The following is a 21,061-nucleotide window of genomic DNA, read 5'->3' on the forward strand; positions in this document are numbered from 1 at the left end:
TTGTGTTTGTGTGTGCTGGTGTGACTATTGCTGTGAGGACCAAGCACGGCTGTTTCACCATCAGAGCGAGGACCCTTTGGCCTCTGTGTGTCACGCTCCTTTAAAGGGCTGTGTGATTGTTCAAACTTTGTTTGGGGGTCAGGATCAGGGGCTGTGGGTGGCTGTACATACAGCAGATGTCCTCACAGAGACAGCGATATAAACGTGTGTGTGTCAGCCTGGCACACAGTCGCAGTATGCACGCTATGTACTCGGCATGCCAACTCAGCCTCAGCACTGCAATGCAGCGCTGTGCATTTGGCCAAGTCATGCCACACACACACACACACACACACGCACACACACACTGACACACACACACACACATGTGCAGTGATGTGTGTGTGACAGTGTGTGTGACAGCCTACATGTGTGTTTTTAGCGAGTTTTCATGAGTAATGTTCAACCTTGCAGTGTGTTCTATGTAATGCATGCTCGCCCGCCCCTCTCTCTCTCGTCCTCTGCAGGGCAGTTAGCCGCATTAGCTCCCTCGCTGTCCTCAGATGACTCCTCCTCCTCCTCGGCTGTCTGCTGTGTCTCTGCCTCCCCCTCCTCCCTCCCCCCCTCCTGTGACACACCAGACGATGCGTTGACTGAGCGCAGGAGAAGAAGAAAACCTCTCCCAGCCAGCCGTCCTGCCTGCTGCATGGAGGAGAAGCAGAGGAGGAAGAGGAGCAGAGAGGAGGTAAGGAGGTGTCTCACTGTCTGACATCCGTCCTCCACTGGCTGTCTCTCTGCTGTCTGTCTGTCCCGGCACTCTGAAACTGTCTGTTTAACCTGTCTGTCTGTCGCGCTGTCAAACTCTGTTCCTCACTCTGAGCTGTCTGTCTGTCTGCTGCTCCGTAAACAACAAAAACACTGAGCTCAACTCTGAGAACCACTCACCTGGAATCAGCTGTAGCAGACTGTCCCGAACTCTGCCGGACTACAGTGGACTGTGCAGGACTCGGCTGGGTGGTAACAGACTGTCCTGAGCTCCTGTCCACTGGGGACGATTCTGCTGGACTGCAGGTGACTGTCCTGAACTGTAGAGGACTATAGAGGACCCTGCAGGGTTGTAGTGAGCCGTAGAGTGCCTGGCTGGACTTCAGCACAATATTCTGAACTGTAGTGGTCTGCAGAGGACTTGGTTGACTTTAGCAGAGTATAGAGGAGTCTGCTGGATTGTAGATGACTGTAGTGGACATTAGTGGACTGTACTGGACCCTGCTGGGTTGTAGTGAGCCGTAGAGTGCCTGGCTGGACTTCAGCACAATATTCTGAACTGTAGTGGTCTGCAGAGGACTTGGTTGACTTTAGCAGAGTATAGAGGAGTCTGCTGGATTGTAGATGACTGTAGTGGACATTAGTGGACTGTACTGGACCCTGCTGGGTTGTAGTGAGCCGTAGAGTGCCTGGCTGGACTTCAGCACAATATTCTGAACTGTAGTGGTCTGCAGAGGACTTGGTTGACTTTAGCAGAGTATAGAGGAGTCTGCTGGATTGTAGATGACTGTAGTGGACATTAGTGGACTGTACTGGACCCTGCTGGGTTGTAGTGGGGTGCGGTGGACTTGGTTGGACGGTAGGGGACTCTGTTGGACTTTGGTAGACTGTCCTAAAATGTAGTGGACTATAACAGACTGTGTGGGATTCTGATAGACTACAGGAGAACTTCCTTGACGATGGATTGCAGAGCACTCTTCTGGACTTTAGCAGACTATACTGAACTGAAGTGGTCTGTAAAGGACTTGGTTGGACTGTAGTTGACTCTCATGCACCATAGGGACCGGTTCTGGACTACAGTGGACTGTGCTGGATTCTACATGACTATAGTGGACCATAGTGGGCTGTACAAGGATCTGCTGGACTGTAGCACTGCAGAGGGCTCTGTTGGACTTGAGCAGACTATGCTGGGCTGTTTGAACTGTAGTGGAGTTTGCTGGACTTTAGCTGAGTATGTTGGACTATACTGGACCACAGGTCTGGGTCTGGGTCCATGTCTCTGGCCATTATTTATTTATAGTGAGTTCATGGATGATTATGTCAAAACTGCACACAGAGTTCTGCTCCCTGAGTTTAGTCTTTCAGGCAAAATCATGCAGGAGAAGCTTTGAAAGCCCCTCATTGGACACAGACTTTAGCTTTCTTGTCTTTAAGAACGCAAACGTCATCGTGTTATCACATGAAAATAAAACCCTCCGAAACACAAGGTGTCACTGTGAGGCTGTCCCAGCACTGACACGCATTCAGCTTTACATCTCTGCAGCAGCGTGGAACTTTCTGTGGAGATGATATTAGACACAACACATATGCTTTTACATTTCATCATGTTTAGCCTGGAGGACAGCAGACACTTTGAACTGGAACATAAAGAACATCAGCTTTTCTCTCACTAAAGGACAAACACTGCTTCAGGATTAGGGATGGGTATTGATGAGATTTTCATGATTCCGATTCCATTTTCGATTCTGTTTAACGATTCGATTCTTTATCGATTCTTTTGAAAAAAGGAGAACACTAAGGTCGATTAGCTTAGAGCTTTGTTTTATATCTTCTCTTTGAACAAGGTAGAAATTTAGGAGTAACATGGCCTTACAAACCCAACAGTGAGATCTTAAGAGATCCAGCCTACGGCTCTTCAATGGGGTGTCACAGGGTCCCCGGGGAAAACATTGTAAATGTAAAATAATAAAATAAATATTCTTCTGTAGCAATAACAAAGTATACCATAAATTATTCTGTAGCAATTACACAAGAATATCCAGTAATGTCCCCGCCTACAATTAAACACATTCACTTACTGAAAATCATCTGCTGTGGCAAACGGGTGCAAGCCTTTGACCACAAACTGAGTCACTGCTCGGTGACATTCGTCTATCCCGGCCTGAAAGGAGACGCTACCGGTAGCCTGCAGCGAGAACTGCCAGCATCTGAGCCAGACTCTGTCTCTCATCATGGTCACTAAATGCACAGTAATGGTTTTGTAATAAGGCAGATCGCGCTAACATAATATGCACTGTTAGCTGATTATTTACCTGCCGCATTAACGGGAGAGGACGTGCAAACGTTACCGCTGCTGCTGGGCTGAGATTCACGAGTCGAGCGGAATTAAAAACACGACATTCATTTAAGGTCATCGTGTGTTTTGTGAGCAAATGCTTTTGCATATTCGTAGTGTTTCCTCCCTTAAATGAAATATCTACTTTGCAAGTATTGCAAGTTGCCCTGTTGTCATCCGTTCTCGTAAAGTATAACCAAACTTTTGAGCGTTTGAGCCGCTTAGGCGCGGTGTTTCCTGCCAGGTAAATGACGCTCCGCAACGTGGTGACGTCATTCGGGGCGACTGGACTCGATAAGGGAATCGTTTGCAAAAATGGCAAACACTTCCAAGGAATTGAAACAGTGGGAACCGGTTCTCAACAAGAACCGGGTTTCCATACCCATCCCTATTCAGGATCTTCAATTCAGTTGATATAGAGCCAGTTCATAATAACAGTCGGCTCAAGGTGACGTCTCAAAGCTACACTTCAGAGTAACAAGTTACATTGTTTCTCTGTATTCCCAACATTTTTGGAAAGCTGAGAAACAAAAACAATTTAGAACAAACTTTAAATTAATAAGTTCGTTAAATGATCTCTGACTTGACCAAAGTCTGGTTAGTGGCAGAAGCGAATGAGTGTTTTTACCATTTAGCCTAAAACATTACACCAAAGGAAACACGTGAGGAAACTGATGCTGAACACATCTGATTGTGCACATTTCATTCATGCACTAAACAAATGTTCCCGTCTTTTTGTTAAAATCGGTACAATTTTAAAGGTTTCATACAGGGTGTCATCTGCATATACACACACCATCCATTCTTTATGTAACAACAGTGGATCTGGTACTGATCCCTGTGGAACACCGGAACAAAACACCTTCAGCTGAAAGTCAGCTGCAGTTTGAATGAAACACTTTCCATGTAAATATAGTTTCTTACTGACAGCTTGAGTCACAGCGGTCCCTCGTTTATTGCAGGAGTTACGTTCTAAAAATAACCCGCAATAGGTGAAGTAGCAGCTTTATGTTTTACAATGATTATAGATGTTTTAAGGCTGTAAAACCCCTCACTACACACTTTCACACATTTCTCTCTTGTTTAAACACAAAGTTCAGACCTTTGTAGAAAAATAAGTTGAGTATTATAGAATGAAACCGAAGATCAAACCCTGTTTTCAGGTCCAGAACACGGGAGTAGAGCAGCTGTCAGAGAATTCAACATCAATGGATCAATGGTACGGAAGTAGAGGAAGCAAGAAGAATGAGTTGAGTAAAGTTTGACTGTTTTGTTTCGCTTAATGTGCCTTATAGTCCGAAAAATACGGTAACTTCTAACTTCCTTTAGCATTAAGCAGAAGTCCAACTTTCTGTGCGACGGTTAGCATCTTCCTCTGCCTTTGGGTGCTACCACAGGAGCCTCTGACGGTGCAAAATGTTTCATCGACATTGTTGTGTTTGCTGGGGAGAAAACTTACAAACATACAGCACAGCAATTCAGAGTCACACTGCTAGTGATCGAAGATTTATGTAAATTTGACAAGCTGAACGCGTGCTGTACTGTACAGGAGACACAGCATGGAGGAGATTGACAGTGGTCTGCAGCCAATCAGGATGCAGAACACAATGCGCTGTAAGAAAAACAAAACAAAATAAAAAATAAAAAGCAAAGTTGCACAAAAAAAATCTGGTAAACAGCGAGGCCGCAAAAGGCGAACCGCGTTATAGCGAGGGACCAGTGTACTTCATGGTTAATAAATACAACCTCTGGCAGCTCATACATGGCCATCAGAGCAGAGAAGCAAGGATTTCCTTTTCACCGACTCGTTCGTCTAATGGCTTTGTTGTTGAATTTATTTCCAAATTAAATGTTTTCCAACTAATGAAGAGATATGAGACAAGTTCAGGCAACAAACAAGAAAAGAGAAGAAAACAGGGAGTAACAAATGCTTGAACTGCAAAGCTGTTTCATTAGTTCAGATTCATTCAGAATAGCAGAAGTGTGATTTTGGAAGTAATCCCAAAGGACGTCTCGTTTGTAGATGCAAAGTCATATAAAGTTTGAACAAAGATGCAACTTTTCAAACAGCGCGTCCCTTCTCTCAGCCCACCTGCCGTAGCTTTGCCCACACGTTGGCATCACTTTACTGTAAATGCAGCGTTTCTGATTCGTGCTCAAAGCTGACTGAAGGTAAACCCTTAAATCGCTACACTGTTCACTACAGTGACTGATTTTAAAACAACCAGAATTTCCAAACTAAAGGCAAAACAGGAAAAATAAAACCCTCCGTGGCTTCACAGCTGCCACTGACATGACCTGATCACGTTTGTCAGTAATGATACGTCATCCTCTCTGAATCGTTTGGTTCAGAAACAACGGCCCTGTGATGGAGACGCGCTCAGCACACCATTCGCGCTGTGGCTCCTCCTCCCGGCGTGCCGAGGTGCCTCACCTCAAATATTTCTGACCGAACCCTCTTGTGAGACACTCACTGTCTTTCCACAGACGCCAGCCGAAGCGGTCGCGATGCCCCTCGTCCGTCAGGCCGACCCGGCTCGATGACTCACCCGTGAATGCATTTCCTTACAAAGCCTCCATGTTTGTGAGACTTTAGCTCAGTGTGTTAGACACTGATGCGTCAGACTGAACGCTGCCTCCTGATCACATGACTCTCAGCAAACACCTCTGTCTGCACGTCACCTGTTTATTTACCCACACCTCCACGTCACAGACAAACAGCTTTGAGCGTGACCTAGAGATCCAACCACTCAACAGAAACTAAATGCAGCTTCATTGAAAAGGTCGCGAGACAAAGAATCATCAGTCATAACTAAAAACACTGAATTCCCCAGAAACCAACCATACCGTGGCTTTCTGAGATGATGTCACTTTGGCGTTTGTCACTCTCTGATCACCTGATGACGCCACAGTGACATCATAATACAAAAACTGTATTTTCAAGCTTCAGCGTCAGCATTTGAGCCACCGCCATGTTGTTTTTTCAATCCAGAGGTGACCACATCTGGGTGACAGAGCAGAGTGGTCAGTGATGATACCGGCAACATCCAATCAAAATCCTCAAATTTCTCTAAACTGAAGCTCCGCCTTCTTAGTAAAGGTGAAGAGCTCAATTTTTAGCCATATTTAATTTGAATATTGAACACTTTGACATTTACTATACAAAATAAAAAGATAAGTTCTTTACACTGAAGTCAAAGACTCTTCGAGCAGACACCTCGGCTCCTCTCTGCAAACATTATTTAAAAGTCTGACCACTCGTTTTGGGTCTAAATCTTACCTGAGCGATAATAAAGCTTCATGAACTTGGACTAGAACCTGTGGTCAGTTCGACTTTTTCTCTCTGCACTCAGACTTACAATGAAAACAAAACTGAAAGGAATATTTATCTCCAACGTGTTTTTTAAACAGACTCGATGAAACGGCTGTTCGGTCCTTTAATGGGTTTAAATAAAGTTATCTCAGGTTTGAATGGGTGCACCTGATGTTTCTGACGCCCTGTGTTTGAGCGCGCTCAGTGTTTTTGTTTGTTGGACTCTAGAGGCGCGCCGCAGGAGACGTTCGGCTGTCTGCAGCAGGTTGGAGGTTTTCCTGTTGCCCTGTTGGCGAGCAGGCGTGGGTTAAACGTGTCCTCGGTTTGTTCTGTGGGCACGTGAGACGCCGTGAGGGTTTGACCTCTCCTCCTTTTGTCTCCCTTTCTACATTTCAGCTGTTTCTCTGGACTGAGCTGATCTGCATCTTAATGATTGACCACCTCCTTCTCAACCTGAACCCCCCGCCTCCTTGCTGACCTTTGACCTCACTGTTTGTTCTGCACCAGCATTATGGACCTCAGACTTTTTGGAGGAACTTTCTGCAGCATCCCCGACACCTAAACGCCCCGCTGTCTGCATCCGTCAGCCCAGCTCTGGCTCATCAGGACCGTCATCAAACCACCGTCCACTTCCCGTTGCGACCTCAGCGAGCCGACGGCCACCACCATGTCGGAGGGGCTGCTACAGGTGGAGATCCCCGACTTCGGCAGCAGCGTGTTGGGCAGCCTGAACGAGCAGCGGCTGCTGGGTCACTACTGCGACGTCTCCATCCTGGTGCAGGGTCAGGCCTTCAAGGCGCACCGGGCTGTCCTCGCTGCCTCCTCGCTCTACTTCAGAGACCTGTTCAGCTCTGCGGCCGACTCCTCCTCTTCCTCTGACTCCTCCTCCCAGGCGGTGTTCGAGCTCCCGTCCTCAGTGACGCCGATGTGTTTCCAGCAGATTCTGTCCTTCTGCTACACCGGGCGCCTCAGCATGGCGGCCAGCGAGCAGCTGGTGCTCATGTACACCGCCGGGTACCTGCAGATCCAGAACATTGTGGAGCGCGGTATGGAGCTGATGATGATGAAGGCTTCCTCTGCCTCCTCACCGCTCTGCTGTGACTCACAGGTGGGTCTAAACAGAGGTTAGTGGGAGACAGCAGCATCTAGTGGACATCAGGAGAACTGCAGCTGCCACAGGAGACTGTTTATGTGTTTTCCTTCTCTTTGTAACTGTATTTAAACGTTTGTGTTTACAGACAACCTCAGCAGACGAGCTCGGGGGCTTTGACACTCAGACGGCCCAGCAGCAGCAGCAGCAGCACGGCGCCCCCCAGCTGCAGGAAGTGAGTCCAGACCAGCCGGCGTTGAGCCCCGAGGAGCTGCTGCTCGCCGTCAGCAGGATCAAACAGGAGCGAGCTGACACGCCTCCTGCAGAGGAGGCCGGAGGAGCAGCAGGAACAGGAGGAGAGGAGACCAGGTGAGGAAATGGCTCAGAAATGTTTTCTCAGTGTTGGAAAGATTATTCCAAACCGAGTCAGAGATGTCTGCCCAGTCCAGACGCAGAGGGTGGAGGACCGCCCACCTGTTCAGTAACCAGACGGAAAGAACAAATGATGCTTTATGTGTGTGTCATACATGATGTATTTATCTCGTATCACACGCTTATTTAACGTCTGCATGGATGACTGCAGGAAATCTTCAGGGAGAATTCCCACACGTGCTCTCCAGGCCTCTCTCACCTCGGATGGGACGACTTCCTGCGCTGCTGAACTGAGCTGTGGATCCAACACTTCACTGTAATGGAAGCAATGGGGGAGACAGTGTGGCACAAACACACCCACTTCATTCAGGAGATGACAGGGGGGAGGGTCTACTTTGTGAATGATGAGCCGATGACCAATGAGGGTGCAGGGTCACAAAGTGGATAGATCCATCTTTTATATTGTCAGGTTTTTGCCTGACTAACTCTACGTATGAAGTTTGATATTGTGTATGAGGCGACCTGGATTAAATATACCTTTGTACCTGTGACTGATCCCTGAGATTTGAATCCCAGATAAATGGATCCCACCCTCAGCTGTGTACCCGGGACCAGTGCTTGGACCTTGATGAAGGTTTGTGATGTCATTCTTCTCCTGCTGGTTCTCTCCTCAGAGTGGACATTGCAGCAGAGCTCCAGTCCTCCAGGAGCACGGCTTTGTGTTACCTGAGTGCAGGTGGAGGGCTGGTTCCGGGTCTGCAGTCCTACCTGCTGGCAGGCGGGGGTCGCTCCAGTCCAGGAGGATCCAGTCTCCCCACAGACTCTCCCCCATCCCACCCACCCACCGAGGAAGAGCTGGAGGAAGATTACTACAGCAACGCTGTACACCCCGGACTCTATCAGCACATCTACGGACACCCCGGAAACCCCTACAGTGAGTATTTATCCACCACCCAAATCAATATCAATTATACATCACAAAATAACAAGAACAGCTCCTCACGGTGCTTTATATTGTAAGGTAAGCAGCCTATAATAATGCAGAGAAACCCCAACAATCACATGACCCCCTATGAGCAAGCAGTTGGTGACAGACTGGGATAGGCTCCAGCCCTGCGCCACCCTGAGAGAAATAAGAGGAAGAGAATGGATGGATGCAGTAAAACGTTGGACCATGGGCGACCGTGGCTCAGGGGATTGGGAAGCGTATCTGTAACCGGAAGGTCGCCGGTTCGATCCCCGGTCTCTCTGTCCTGGTCGTTGTGTCCTTGGGCAAGACACTTTACCCTGCCGCCTACTGGTGTTGGCCAGAGGGGCCGATGGCGTGATAGGGCAGCCTCGCTTCTGTCAGTCTGCCCCAGGGCAGCTGTGGCTACAACCGTAGCTTGCCTCCACAAGTGTGTGAATGAATAGTGGCATTGTAAAACGTTGGAGTTCAGTTTAATACCTCATGTAAAACAAAAAGGCAGTAATTGATAACAGAAGTCACACGGCCACTTCCTTTGAAAGATATGCAAAACATTTTCTTTTTTATTCAAATAGCATCCTGTAAACAGGGGCTCCGGTTACCCAGTTCTCCTGTTTCCAAGGATATGTTTGCTGCCCTGAACTGATTCAAGCACGTCTGTAGTTCATTTTTGGTCACTGACCATTTCAAAGTGATTAGAGAGAACCCCCCCTACAAAAGCATTTGAGCCAGCCATGCTGAGGAGAAATGACACATGCTAAATAAGTTGTTGTCTTGAGTTAGCAGGGCCTACGCTACCTTCTGCACCGGCTACAGGGGCCTGGCTAGCTACGGGTGTTTCAAGGATGCCGGAGTCTCCAATTCAGTGATCCTGGCCTCCAGAGCTCCAGACAGGCTGCATTTATTACAAGTATCATTATGGCTAAAGGAGGCTGAGGAGTACCGGTAACTGAACAAAGTGCAGGAGGAATGGGTGAAGAGGCCATGCTAGCGAGTCAGCTACAAGCTAAGCTAAGCTAGCAAATCCTTAAAGACAAAGTGAGTGAGGGGCCGAGCAGCGAAGACACACAGGACACAGGAGAAATGTCTCCAAAGTGGGATTTTTCTTATTTTATCCTCTAAAAAATTTAAAAAGACAAAGTTCAAAATAGAATTAATGGGCCCGTAAAAGAGGTCAGCTAAATATAACTCTACTCAAAAAGCGACGTACAGAAACGTAACTACCCAAACAAAGGAGACACAACTTAACTCACAAACTGACCTAAACACAAACACACAGCAGGGTAACCTTTACGGGGTTTGGCCAAACCGTTTACACACAACAGGGGAAACAGAACAAACACCAATACTAACTAGACACAAAACAGCATTAAACCTAAAACAGTCGTGTTGCTGACAAGCACATGGGTGGTCCCGCTGGTCACACCGTTTACCCAGACAGGAAACACCTCCCCAAACCAGGTAACTCAAAGAAACAAAAACATAATTAACATAAAAGAATATATTTAGAAACCCCACACAGTGCTAATATGTGCACTTTATAATATCACTGTTAGGTTTAAGTTTAGAAATGAATGAATAATATGACTGAAATACATGTTTACCTGCAAACCAGACTAATGAGGTGAGTGTGTGGACTGATTTCAGCCATCACACAGTCACTGACACTGTAAGGATGATGTGTGTGTGAATATGTGAAGATTACACTATGAAGTAAGACGTTAGAGGGGGTTAAGGTTTTGGGTCCTTTTGTCTTAACAGGACGATTACCATGGTGACGATGTAAACGTCATCCTGTGGGTTCTCTGCCTTTTTGCTCGTTTTCTATGTTTTTAATGTCACTTCATTGACTCCCCAACAGGACTTGTTAACCTTCAGCTCATACAGGCCCCACTGATGTCACATATTAACTCAAACAGGTGAGTTTTGGTCATTTTACTTCCTGGGATTCCTGACACTCGCTCCCCTCCCTGTTTCTCATTGGTTCAGTCCAAGAGAAGATGGAGATGCTCCCCCTCCCATTGGCTAATGAGCGTCGGCCCTGCGTGCTGGTTGGTCGGGACAACATGGCACTTCCCGCCAGTCTGATCAGTCAGATTGGGTATCGGTGCCACCCGTCACTCTACACCGAGGGAGACCCAGGAGAGAAGGTGGAGCTGGTGGCAGGTAGGACAACAGAACACCTGTCCAACTGTATCTCAGACACCTGTAACCCAGCGTCATGTGACACACGCTCCCCTCTGTGTTTGTGTGTTCAGGTTCAGGTGTGTTCATGACCCGAGGTCAGCTGATGAACTGTCACCTGTGTGCTGGAGTCAAACATAAGGTGCTGCTCAGGAGGCTGCTAGCAACCTTCTTTGACAGGTGAGCTCTTACCTGGGTGAGTCACATGGATGCAGCAGCTTAGTTTACAGAAAACATAAAGGTTGTGGTGCCGTGTGGCTGGTTTAACTAAACCAGGATTAGGAACTAAAGGTAAGTTTGTTGAATCCAGGTATTTGATTTTCCTGTTAAAGTTTAAAGAATCAAACATTTATTTTTTCTGTTTTTAGGTACCTTACATATCTGATGAAAGTTTTAAAAGTATTGCTACAAACATGAGATTACTTTGAGTTTCATGAGTTGCTGGTGTTTCCTCAGCACAGATGGACAGAAGTGTTTATGAAATCATTGATGAGCTGATGCTACGCGGGGATTTCCTGATGTTTTACTTTATGCATCAAGCAAAAATCAAATTCTATGCAACAGTCTCTGACTGGAAGAAATGTGTTTAACATTTAAACTTGGGCTGGGCGATATGGCCTAAAATTCATATCGCGATCAGTGTTGGTCAAGTTACTTGAAAAAAGTAATCAGTAACTAATTACTGATTACTTCCCCAAAAAGTAATCCCATTACTTTACTGATTACTTATTTTCAAAAGTAATTAATTACTTAGTTACTTTTTAAAAACACGATTTACAACCTGAAGAGGTGATAAATAGATCTTTCAGCCCAATTCTACTTTTTCTGCATAATCCATCATACAAAATGTAATCAAATGGAAAAGTCTCTTTTTAAAACTTCTTTTATTAGTTTTAATCTTTTAACTTTATGCATCAAGCAAAAATTTAATTATCTGCAACATTCTCTGACTGGAAGAAATTAGTTTAACATTTAAACCTATTTTCTGCACATTCCAGCACATAAAATAAAATATTTGTTGTGTTTACACTCAGTCTTTCAAATAGATGCAAGTAAAACACAGCAGAAAATAAATAAAGTCAAAGACTCAGCGGTCCTTTTGCTCTATTTTCACCTGTAAAGCAGGAGCAGGGTAGGCGGAGGTTTACCCTGGTGTAGGTGTGCCGCGGTCAGTGGAAGAATCCGCGAGTTTCTCTGTGAGTTTCCCATTACGTCGTAGCTACTCGGTGCTTGTTGGAAGTTTAGGGGTTTTTTTCGCTGTAAAAAGAAGTTTTCTTCCCACGCACAGCGGACGCTAATGTTTTTGTCACTTTTTATGGAATCAAACTCAAAGTAAGGTCAGTACTTCCACGCTTTAAACGCTGCACGCTCACACTCTCTCTGCACTCGATATGTGATCCATTGTTGATCTGCACACAGCTGTTGTCACTAACGTCGCACTCGCTTACGTCACTGTCGTGAGACATTCTCGCAAAAAATCACGGCTTTAGTAACGCAGTAACGCAGCGTTCCTACGGGAAAGTAACGGTAATCTAATTACCGCTTTTGCGATAGTAATCCCTTACTTTACTCGTTACTTGAAAAAAGTAATCAGATTACAGTAACGCGTTACTGCCCATCTCTGATCGCGATATAACTTGAAGCACATGCAGTAACGATATATATCACGATATATTCTTTTCTTCTGTATAACGCATTTTCCACACTATAAGGACTTAAAATCCTTTAATTTTCTTAAAAATAGAGAGTGTGCCTTATGTATGAATTCTGGTTGTGCTTACTGACCTCTAACCGATTTGGGCAGAAATCTGTTAAAAATGTTTTAGTACAGCTTTGGTAAGCTGCACTGTTTGATGGCTCGTCAGAGCATTACGCTGCCGTAGTGAGGAGCTTTGCGGAGTAATCTGGGTCCAAAACTCCGTCAGCTTCAGGTCCCAAAGTCAAACGAACACTGAGAGTTAAAAACTGTCTGAATTCTTTCATCTTTAATTAAATCATCAGCGTTGCTGCTTTACCAGGTGTAACAATTAATTTTAACATCCATGAAAACAGAATTTATTAAATTTAACGGAGTTAGAAGTTAGCAGGAAGTTAGCTCGCTAGTTTCCACCTAAACATTTCATACCATGTTCTGACTGAGATTTTTGAAACTAATTCAAACGTACAGCTCTGCTACCACTTCCAACATAAATGAAGACAGAAAACTAAACAGCAGTGGCGTTTGTAGGGTTACTGAAGTTGGACTACCTGGTATATGATGTTGTGCTACGTGATTGCTAGCGACACAGCTATGTTAGCATAACATTAGCACAGTGAAGCTGGAGGGTGAACTTTTTTCCACTCGATAAAAGTTAACGTGAGGGATTCTGGTGGTCAGGGACAAATGCAATCGCATAGCAGGATGCTGTACACGGGCCAAACTTCAGTCAGGAGAACAACTGAGATTATTCATCCACAATACGAGGTTAGTCATTAATATACTGCAACAACATGGGAATAGAACAGCTGCAGAGAATTCAGCATTAATGAATCAATGTTACAGAAGTGGAGGAAGCGCAGTTTTTGGCTTTCCCCATATTTCAAAAGTGCTTCATCTCTTTGCTGTGACTGTCGGCATAATTTGCAGATGATAATGGTTGTAGCCGCTGCAATGCTTTCGACCAAAACAGGCGCAGCTTGATGACATCACCAACATGCGCTATCGCGATAGAGCGGTATAGTCAAAATCTCTATCGTTGGCCAAATTTATATCGTTTCTATCGTATATCGTTTCTATTGCCCACCCCTAATTTAAACCTATGTTGTGCATATTCCAGCATATAAAATAAAATCATGTTCAGTGTCAGGTTGTTTTCTGAACACCATGCTGCCAGCTTCAGGACTTCCTCTCTGTAGGCTGCCTCGTCTCCCTTTGAGATGAGTCCGTGGTGTCATCAGCAAACTTGATGATGAGATTGTTGTTGTGGGTCGAACTGCAGTCGTGGGTGTAGAGAGAATACAGGAGGGGGCTCAGCACACAGCCCTGTGGGGAGCCGGTGCTCAGTGTGCGAGTGGAGGAGAGATGGGGGTGGAGCCTCACAGTCTGGGGCCGGTTTGTGAGAAAGTCCTTTATCCAGGCACATGTGGGGGGAGGGAGGCCAAGAGTGACCAGTTTGATGATGAGGATGAAGGCTGGATGAAGGCTGAGCTGTAGTCCACAAAGAGCAGTCGGATGTAGCTCTGCCGCTGTTCCAGGTGACTCAGCACAGCATGGAGGGCGATGGCGATGGCGTCTTCTGTGGATCTGTTCGTGCAGTATGCAAACTGGTGGGGGTCAGATTCTGGGGGGAGGTAGTCCTGGATGTGCTGAAGGACTAGTCTCTCAAAGCATTACATGATCACCAGCATGAGGGCCACAGGGCGGTAATCGTTCAGGCTGGTGATGGGAGACTTCTTCGGCACTGGGATGATTGTGGCTGATTTTAGACAGGATGGGATGGCTGCCTGATCCAGTGAGAGGTTGAAGAGTCTGGTGAAGATGAGGGTGAGCTGGTGGCCACACGCTCTTAGCACCTTCCCAGGTACTCCGCCTGGACCGATCGCCTTCCTGGGGTTCACTGCTAGGAGCACACGTCTGACATCGTGCTCCGTTACAGTGAGTGGAGCGGTGCAGGAAGGTGAGGATGAGGATGGGAGCAGGGCTGAGGCAGATGAGCGCTGCTGTTGTGGTGTTTCATAGTGGGCGAAGAAGCTGTTTACTTCCTCTGCCAGCTGCACACTCAGGTTTTCTGCTTTCACATCCTCTGTGGTTGATGATGTCTTGTGCCACACCTCCCGTGTGTTGGTGCTGGACAGCTGGGACTTGCAGCTTCCTTTATGGTCTGTCTTAGCTTTTTTGATTCCCCTTTTCAGGTCAGCTCGAGCAGCCATGTACAGAGCTCTGTCACCTGACCTGAAGGCGGCGTCACAGTTTTTGAGGAGTGATCGGACCTCGCTGGTCATCCAGGGTTTTTGGATTGTATAATCCAGTTTTGAGATCCCTCCCCAGACGCCTTAACGCCCACTCACATCCTGGGCCATCTGACCTCAGGAATTCGCATGATAAGGTGGGGCCAGGTTTCACAATGAACACACCCGAAACTCTGGCTGATTGGGACCCACGCCCAGTTTCACACCTTGGCTCAGGCGATTAGAGGATCATCAGGGGTCCTTTTGTCCCTCTGTGGGGGGAAACTCCCACTAGGTTTATATCTGGGACTCTCCACCATTTGACCTTAGAACTGAAGAAGCTTCTCGGATGAGAGGTGAAACGTCTTCAAGCTACTTAAAGAAGTCCAGACGCTTTTCTTTGCAAGCTCCTTTGACTACGATGACCTGGATGACTGAGAACCTTCACAGACATATGGTCCAGTCCAGGGCCTGGCACTGTGTCTGGGGGGGGGGCGTAGGCTGGGGAGAGCAGGAGAGAGAGGTGGTCCGACTGGCCGATGTGGGGGAGGGGCATGGCTCTATATGCATGCTTGATGTTGGAGTAAATATGATCTAGTGTTCTCTCCCCTGGTGGGACATTTGACGTCCTGACAAACCTTTGGGAGTCACCTGTAATTATGTTCGATGTTTAAGAACTTCCCCCCCATGAGCCCTGAGGCCCACAGTAATGTTAGAGCGCACCTGCTGATGTTTCACTGACATACAAATGCCTTTGAAAGGCGTTTTTACGCCGACGTCGTTAATGACCATGTGAACTGATGGATGACCCGTGTGTCACGCGTGGATGAATGTCTGGATTTGTCCTGATGTGTGTCGATGTGAAACCTGATGGTCAGAAACTCACGTTTATCAATCAGTCATATTTATGTGCCTCTAAAACGCTTATCGACCCAGACGCTGTGACATCATCAGACACCATGTGGCCCGGGGCTGTATGAGATCTTCCAGAAGCTTCTGACAGTCGGCAGCAGCTGCTTTACATAACAGCTCAGTCACACGTCTCGGAGTGGGAGGGGGAGGGGAACCTACAGCTGGTATAGGTGCTGATTGGGTTGTTATGGTTTCCATAGAAACACGCTGGCCAATAGCTGCGGGACAGGGATCCGCTCCTCCACCAATGATCCGAGCCGGAAGCCCCTGGACAACCGAGTGTTAAACACTGTCAAACGTAAGACACACACAGACGCGCCGGTTCAGCTATCTTAGTGAGGACCTTCATTGACATAATGGTTTCCCTAGCCCCTTACCCTAACCATTAAAAATGAATGCCTAACCCTAACTCTTACCCTAAACCTAAACATAACCTAATTGTAACCCTGACACTAAAACCACAGTTTGAGCTTCAAAAATGCCTTTAAATTTGGGAGGACCGGTGTGTGTCCTCGATGTTTGTGTTCTCTGACTGTTGGTTCTCACAAGTATAGTAGAATGCAGATTTCGGTCCTCACAAAGATAGCTAGACAGGAACACATGGACACTCACACACACACACACACTGTGAGTCATGATTTCTGCCTTTTATTGTATTTTAAAAAGTATTGAGATTCTCCCCCCCCCCCCCCCTCCCCTCCCTCCTCCTCAGTGTACTGTCAGAACTTTGCTCCTAACTTTAAGGAGAGCGAGATGAACGTCATTGCAGCCGACATGTGCACCAACGCCCGCAGAGTCCGCAAACGTTGGCTCCCAAAGATCCAGTCTCTCCTCCCCGAGGGCCTCCCCACCTCTGCAACCTCCCACCCCCGTAAGGGTAAGAAAGGAGGAGCAGGTGGAGGAGGTGGGAGTCAGGGGGCAGAGTCGGTGGCACAGTCCAGTGGAAGCCCCTTTGAGCTGGACCTGCGGCAGCTCAGCGCATCCTACCTCGGCCTGGAGGCCCCGCTGTATGCTGAGCGGCGCGAGAGGGAGGCAGCAGGGGAGAGGGAGAAAGAGGCCCCAGCCACCCTCCTGCCTCACCTGCAGTTTGCTGGGTCCCGTGGAGGAGGAGGGGCCAGCGGGGGGCAAGTGGAGGAGGGAATGATGGGAGGTGAGGCGGAGGGGGACGGGAGGCTACAGACTGAACAACCGCCAGACCTCCCCCTCTCCCTATCCTCCTCCTCCTCTTCCTCCTCATCCTCCTCACACCCTTCCCCCCAGCCTGCGGAGCCCGCCCCTCCTCACAGGGCATTGGCTGACACAGATGAGCGAGGGGTGGAGCCTCTGGAAGACAGCCAATAAGCTTTCTAATGCATCTGCCTACCTGTATGTAAATAACACAATAGCTACCTGTCCCCCCACCCGTCTGTCTGTCTGTCCTCTCGTCCGTCTACCTGTGTGTTCCCCTACCTCACTACCTGTCCACCTGTCTACCTCTCTGCCCCGTCTGTCTGACTACCTGTCTGTCTGCTCGGCTCTGCTGCATGCTAACAGCCTCCTGCAGTCCAGCACACAGGCCCATAGCAACAGGACTGATGATGATGATGATGATGATGACGATGATGATTATACTCACTCTGATAACAACAATAAAGCTTCTTGATAATCAGATCTGCTGTTTCTGTTTGATTTGTGCACCAAACAAAGTTTCCAGAAGTTCAGAGGGAACCGATATGCTAACACTACAAAGAGCTGCTAAAACAATACGCTAGAAGAGTAAAAAGACACGTTTATACACAACACATGCTGAAATAGTACAGATGTATTTGAAAACTACAGAAAATAGTTAAAGACTACAAAAATCAATAAAGTACCACAAAGTAATGTTAAAAAAGAACCAAAGCACAAGAAATATTAATACTACTGTAAAATGCCAAAAGATTACAAATGTACAGAAAATACTTAAATAATTAAAATACTCTAAAGAAATGTAAAAAAAAAGATAAAAGATGACCAAAATACTAAATGACTAGGAGATTCAAAAATGCTATATATGTAAAAAAAAAATTGTGTATGTTTCTGTTCTGTGTCCTGTGTGCTGTTTGTTTGTTTGTATATGTGTTTTTCTTGCTGCTGTTACAACCAAATTTCCCCTTGTGGGACAGTTAAAGGATTATTCTGTTCTATTCTATTTAAAATAGTAATAATCTACAAGACATGCTAAAACACTGAAAACAAATCCTAGAAGAAAACATGCTAATAAACAACAAAAAGCTAAAAGACGAAAAATATATGTTAAATATGTGCTGGGGCGATCGTGGCTGAAGAGCTAGCGGTTCGTCTTGTAATCGGAAGGTTGCCGGTTTGAGCCCCGGCTTGGACAGTCTCGGTCGTTGTGTCCTTGGGCAAGACACTTCACCCGTTGCCTACTGGTGGTGGTCAGAGGGCCCGGTGGCGCCAGTGTCCGGCAGCCTCGCCTCTGTCAGTGCGCCCCAGGGTGGCTGTGGCTACAACGTAGCTGCCATCACCAGTGTGTGAATGGTGCTTTGGGGTCCTTAGGGACTAAGCAAAGCGCTATACAGATACAGGCCATTTACCATTTAAAATACTGTAAAGAAATATGATTAAACTATACAGAAAAAATATAAAGAAAGACTATAAAAAATAAAATAAAAAAACAAAAAATGGGGCTGACATTAGAAAAGGCCAAATGTCCACAAAGAAAGCCATAATGGTGAAGAAATGCAAAATATGCACAAAATACTATAAGACTACAAAACACTACAAATATTATAAAGAAATACGAGAATGCTACAAAGAAATGTTAACAAACAAACACAGAGAAAGACAAGAGTAACACGTTTTATATAGTACTACCAGGAAATGTGACAAAAGATTATAGAAACACTAAAGTCTTCCAAACAATAATGCACAATAAAAAATAGCCACGCCTGGGATTGACTCTGCATGAGTACATATGATCCTGACAGGGTCACTGAGTGTGTGGCAAAGACATTCACAGTCTTTGTGTCGGTTCTGCAAACTCTACGACTTCTTTTACTGCACTTTTCTGCTCTGAGCAGCCAAGGCGCTTTCTATTACAAGCTCATTCATTCAGGCTCTCTCTCTCGCACACATCATTACAACACACACACACTCAAGAAAGGTAACATCCATCCATCCATTCGCTTCCGCTTATCCTTTTCAGGGTCGCGGGGGGCGCTGGAGCCTATCCCAGCTGTCATAGGGCAAGAGGCGGGGTACACCCTGGACAGGTCGCCAGTCTGTCGCAGGGCCAACACACAGGGACAGACAACCATTCGCACTCACATTCACTTCCACATTCACAGCTAGTGGCAATTTGGATTATCCAATTAACCTATCCCCACAAGCTGCATGTCTTTGGACGGTGGGAGGAAGCCGGAGTACCCGGAGAGAACCCACGCAAACACGGGGAGAACATGCAAACTCCACACAGAAAGACCCCGGCCTGATGGTGGAATTGAACTCAGGACCTTCTTGCTGTGCGGCAACAGTGCTAACCACCGTGCCACCGTGCTGCCTAAAGGTAACATATTACTCATTATTTTTCTTAGAAGTAATACAGTGGATTACTTAATTACTGCTCCGAGAAAGTAATTTGCTATAATATTCATTACATTACTCATTACTCAGTAAAATGACCCAAAACTCATTATTTGATAATTATAGTTCTAAACAATATAAACCTGAGAGTACAGTCCCACACACTGATCTCTATCCTAATGAGGACACACACACACAATCTTTAAGTTAGTTGTTACATACAAACAAAGCAAAGATGAGAAGACTTCAAAGCGGTCGTCACGGTGATCCTACTGTAGAAACAGGTAGAACCAGGCTGCAGCCTGACTGCCTTTGTCCAGGCTCTGGCTGCTGGACTTGGGTCTGCATACTTCATCATCACTCTGACTTTTTGGCTAGCGGTGTGTTAGCCTGTTTCCACGTGCCATCACGCTTGTTCTTTTCTGCAATAAAAATAAAAGTCAGGTCTATGGCTTCACTTCTTGAAAGTTACCACGCCACCATTGTCCTCCTCCCACACAAACTGAAATCAGCTGACTTCAGCAGGACTTTAATGTAATTACTAACTTTATGTTACTAAAAAATGTGATTACAGTAACAAGTTACTTTGTAATTGGTTCTGACACTCACAGATGACAGAGTCACCTACATGTTGAGGAAGGACGCGAGTAAATCGTGACGACTCACCCTGAGTGTTGAAATCAAAAAGCGTGCCCAGATGTTTATACTGATGGCCAAAAATACAGACTGTAGAGCTTATTTCACATCACGGGCCACAAACAGCCCACTTTCAGTCTTTACAGAAAAGATTCTGCTATCACCAAATTTGATGTCCTCCTTTACGTTTTCCAAAGCCACCAGCAGGCTGGATCTTTGTCGGGGTATTCTGGGCCCCGGGCTTCTGTTTCACACCCCTGCTGTGGGAATGACCTCGGTGCTGTCTTAGATAATACTGTCAGCTCCAGAGAGAACCTCAAGAGACCGAGTAATAATAAATAGTCCTAATAAAAAAGATGTTTGTAGACATGCTGACGAAACGTGGTCTGTATGTCCCACTGAGTGCAGTGATCAGTGTCTCTGTTGCTGGTCTCAGGTAGATGAGACACCTTTGATCGTGCTGCTCCTCCACCTTCAAAGAGGTTTGTTTAACTTTTTGCTGTGGACACATGAGCACTGAGTTTCTAAAGGAAGCTCTGCCTTCATTCCGGACATTACAGGATGACTCGGCTCTACAGCATCGCCTCTGGTCTTTGGTGGAGGTCCCAGCTTTGTCCCAGCTTGTGTTCAGTGTCTGAAGGACTGGCATGAACATTATTCTGCAGGTATTCCAGGTGAGTTTGGTGAGGAACAGCGCGGTGACCGCTCAGGTGGACTTTGGTGCACAGACTGAAGTATTTAAGCTGCTGAATAGTGCCGAGTGTGTTTTAAGGCTTGTGCTCTTTCACCGTGACGTTTCATCGTTTTATTTAAAAGGCTGTTCGCCACCAATTTACAGACACAGTGTTTCAAAGTCTCGTTTAGGTATCTATAACTGATCAGCGTCAGCACAGCTCCGCGCTGCCGCGGTGCATGCTGGGAGACGTAGTTCGATCCGCGGCGCCATTCCGAATCCCGTCAGCTTTACCGGCTAATCACGAGAGCCCGGTTATCGGCTCAGCCAATCAGTGCATGTTA

The 21,061-nt window shown here is 46.5% G+C and overlaps 2 protein-coding genes and 1 long non-coding RNA gene across 4 annotated transcripts in view; 1 reads left to right on the plus strand and 2 right to left on the minus strand.

Moving 5' to 3' along the window:
• Positions 1-1,037, minus strand: part of cfap77 (cilia and flagella associated protein 77) — a 46,989-nt gene extending 45,952 nt beyond the window's left edge. The window contains exon 1 of the mRNA XM_080308994.1: positions 925-1,037. The gene's annotated coding sequence lies outside the window, so the exon portion shown is untranslated. The remainder of the gene's footprint in view (positions 1-924) is intronic.
• On the plus strand, positions 456-17,494 carry LOC113033551 (nucleus accumbens-associated protein 2-like). 2 transcript variants are annotated; one of them, XM_080308991.1, is made up of 8 exons: positions 456-724; positions 6,789-7,500; positions 7,631-7,851; positions 8,529-8,788; positions 10,811-10,987; positions 11,080-11,185; positions 16,045-16,142; positions 16,557-17,494. In XM_080308991.1, exons 2-8 carry the CDS (start codon positions 7,060-7,062, stop codon positions 17,183-17,185), a joined length of 1,932 nt encoding a protein of 643 aa, XP_080165117.1. In that variant the 5' UTR covers positions 456-724; positions 6,789-7,059; the 3' UTR covers positions 17,186-17,494. The 2 variants fall into 2 exon arrangements, with proteins under 2 accessions (XP_080165117.1, XP_080165118.1); XM_080308992.1 differs by lacking the exon at positions 456-724 and adding an exon at positions 922-1,050.
• A 133-nt stretch (positions 17,495-17,627) lies between these two features.
• On the minus strand, positions 17,628-20,724 carry LOC145432267 (uncharacterized). Its single transcript, XR_013912549.1, has 2 exons — positions 20,075-20,724; positions 17,628-19,830 (listed from the first exon to the last, which is right to left on the minus strand). It is a non-coding gene; the product is annotated as an uncharacterized LOC145432267 (long non-coding RNA).
• Between the last annotated feature and the right edge of the window lie 337 nt (positions 20,725-21,061).

The sequence above is a fragment of the Astatotilapia calliptera genome, chromosome 12 (assembly GCF_964374335.1).
Source record: "Astatotilapia calliptera chromosome 12, fAstCal68.1, whole genome shotgun sequence".
NCBI lineage: Eukaryota > Metazoa > Chordata > Actinopteri > Cichliformes > Cichlidae > Astatotilapia > Astatotilapia calliptera.

What these genes read in the sequence shown, in the direction of transcription:
- LOC113033551 (XM_080308991.1), top strand. Translation starts at nt 7,060, where the DNA reads ATGTCGGAGGGGCTGCTACAGGTGGAGATCCCCGACTTCGGCAGCAGC. An exon ending in ACAGGAGGAGAGGAGACCAG is followed by an intron (nt 7,852 to 8,528) that starts GTGAGGAAATGG and finishes TTCTCTCCTCAG; the next exon opens with AGTGGACATTGCAGCAGAGC. An exon ending in CTAGCAACCTTCTTTGACAG is followed by an intron (nt 11,186 to 16,044) that starts GTGAGCTCTTAC and finishes TGGTTTCCATAG; the next exon opens with AAACACGCTGGCCAATAGCT.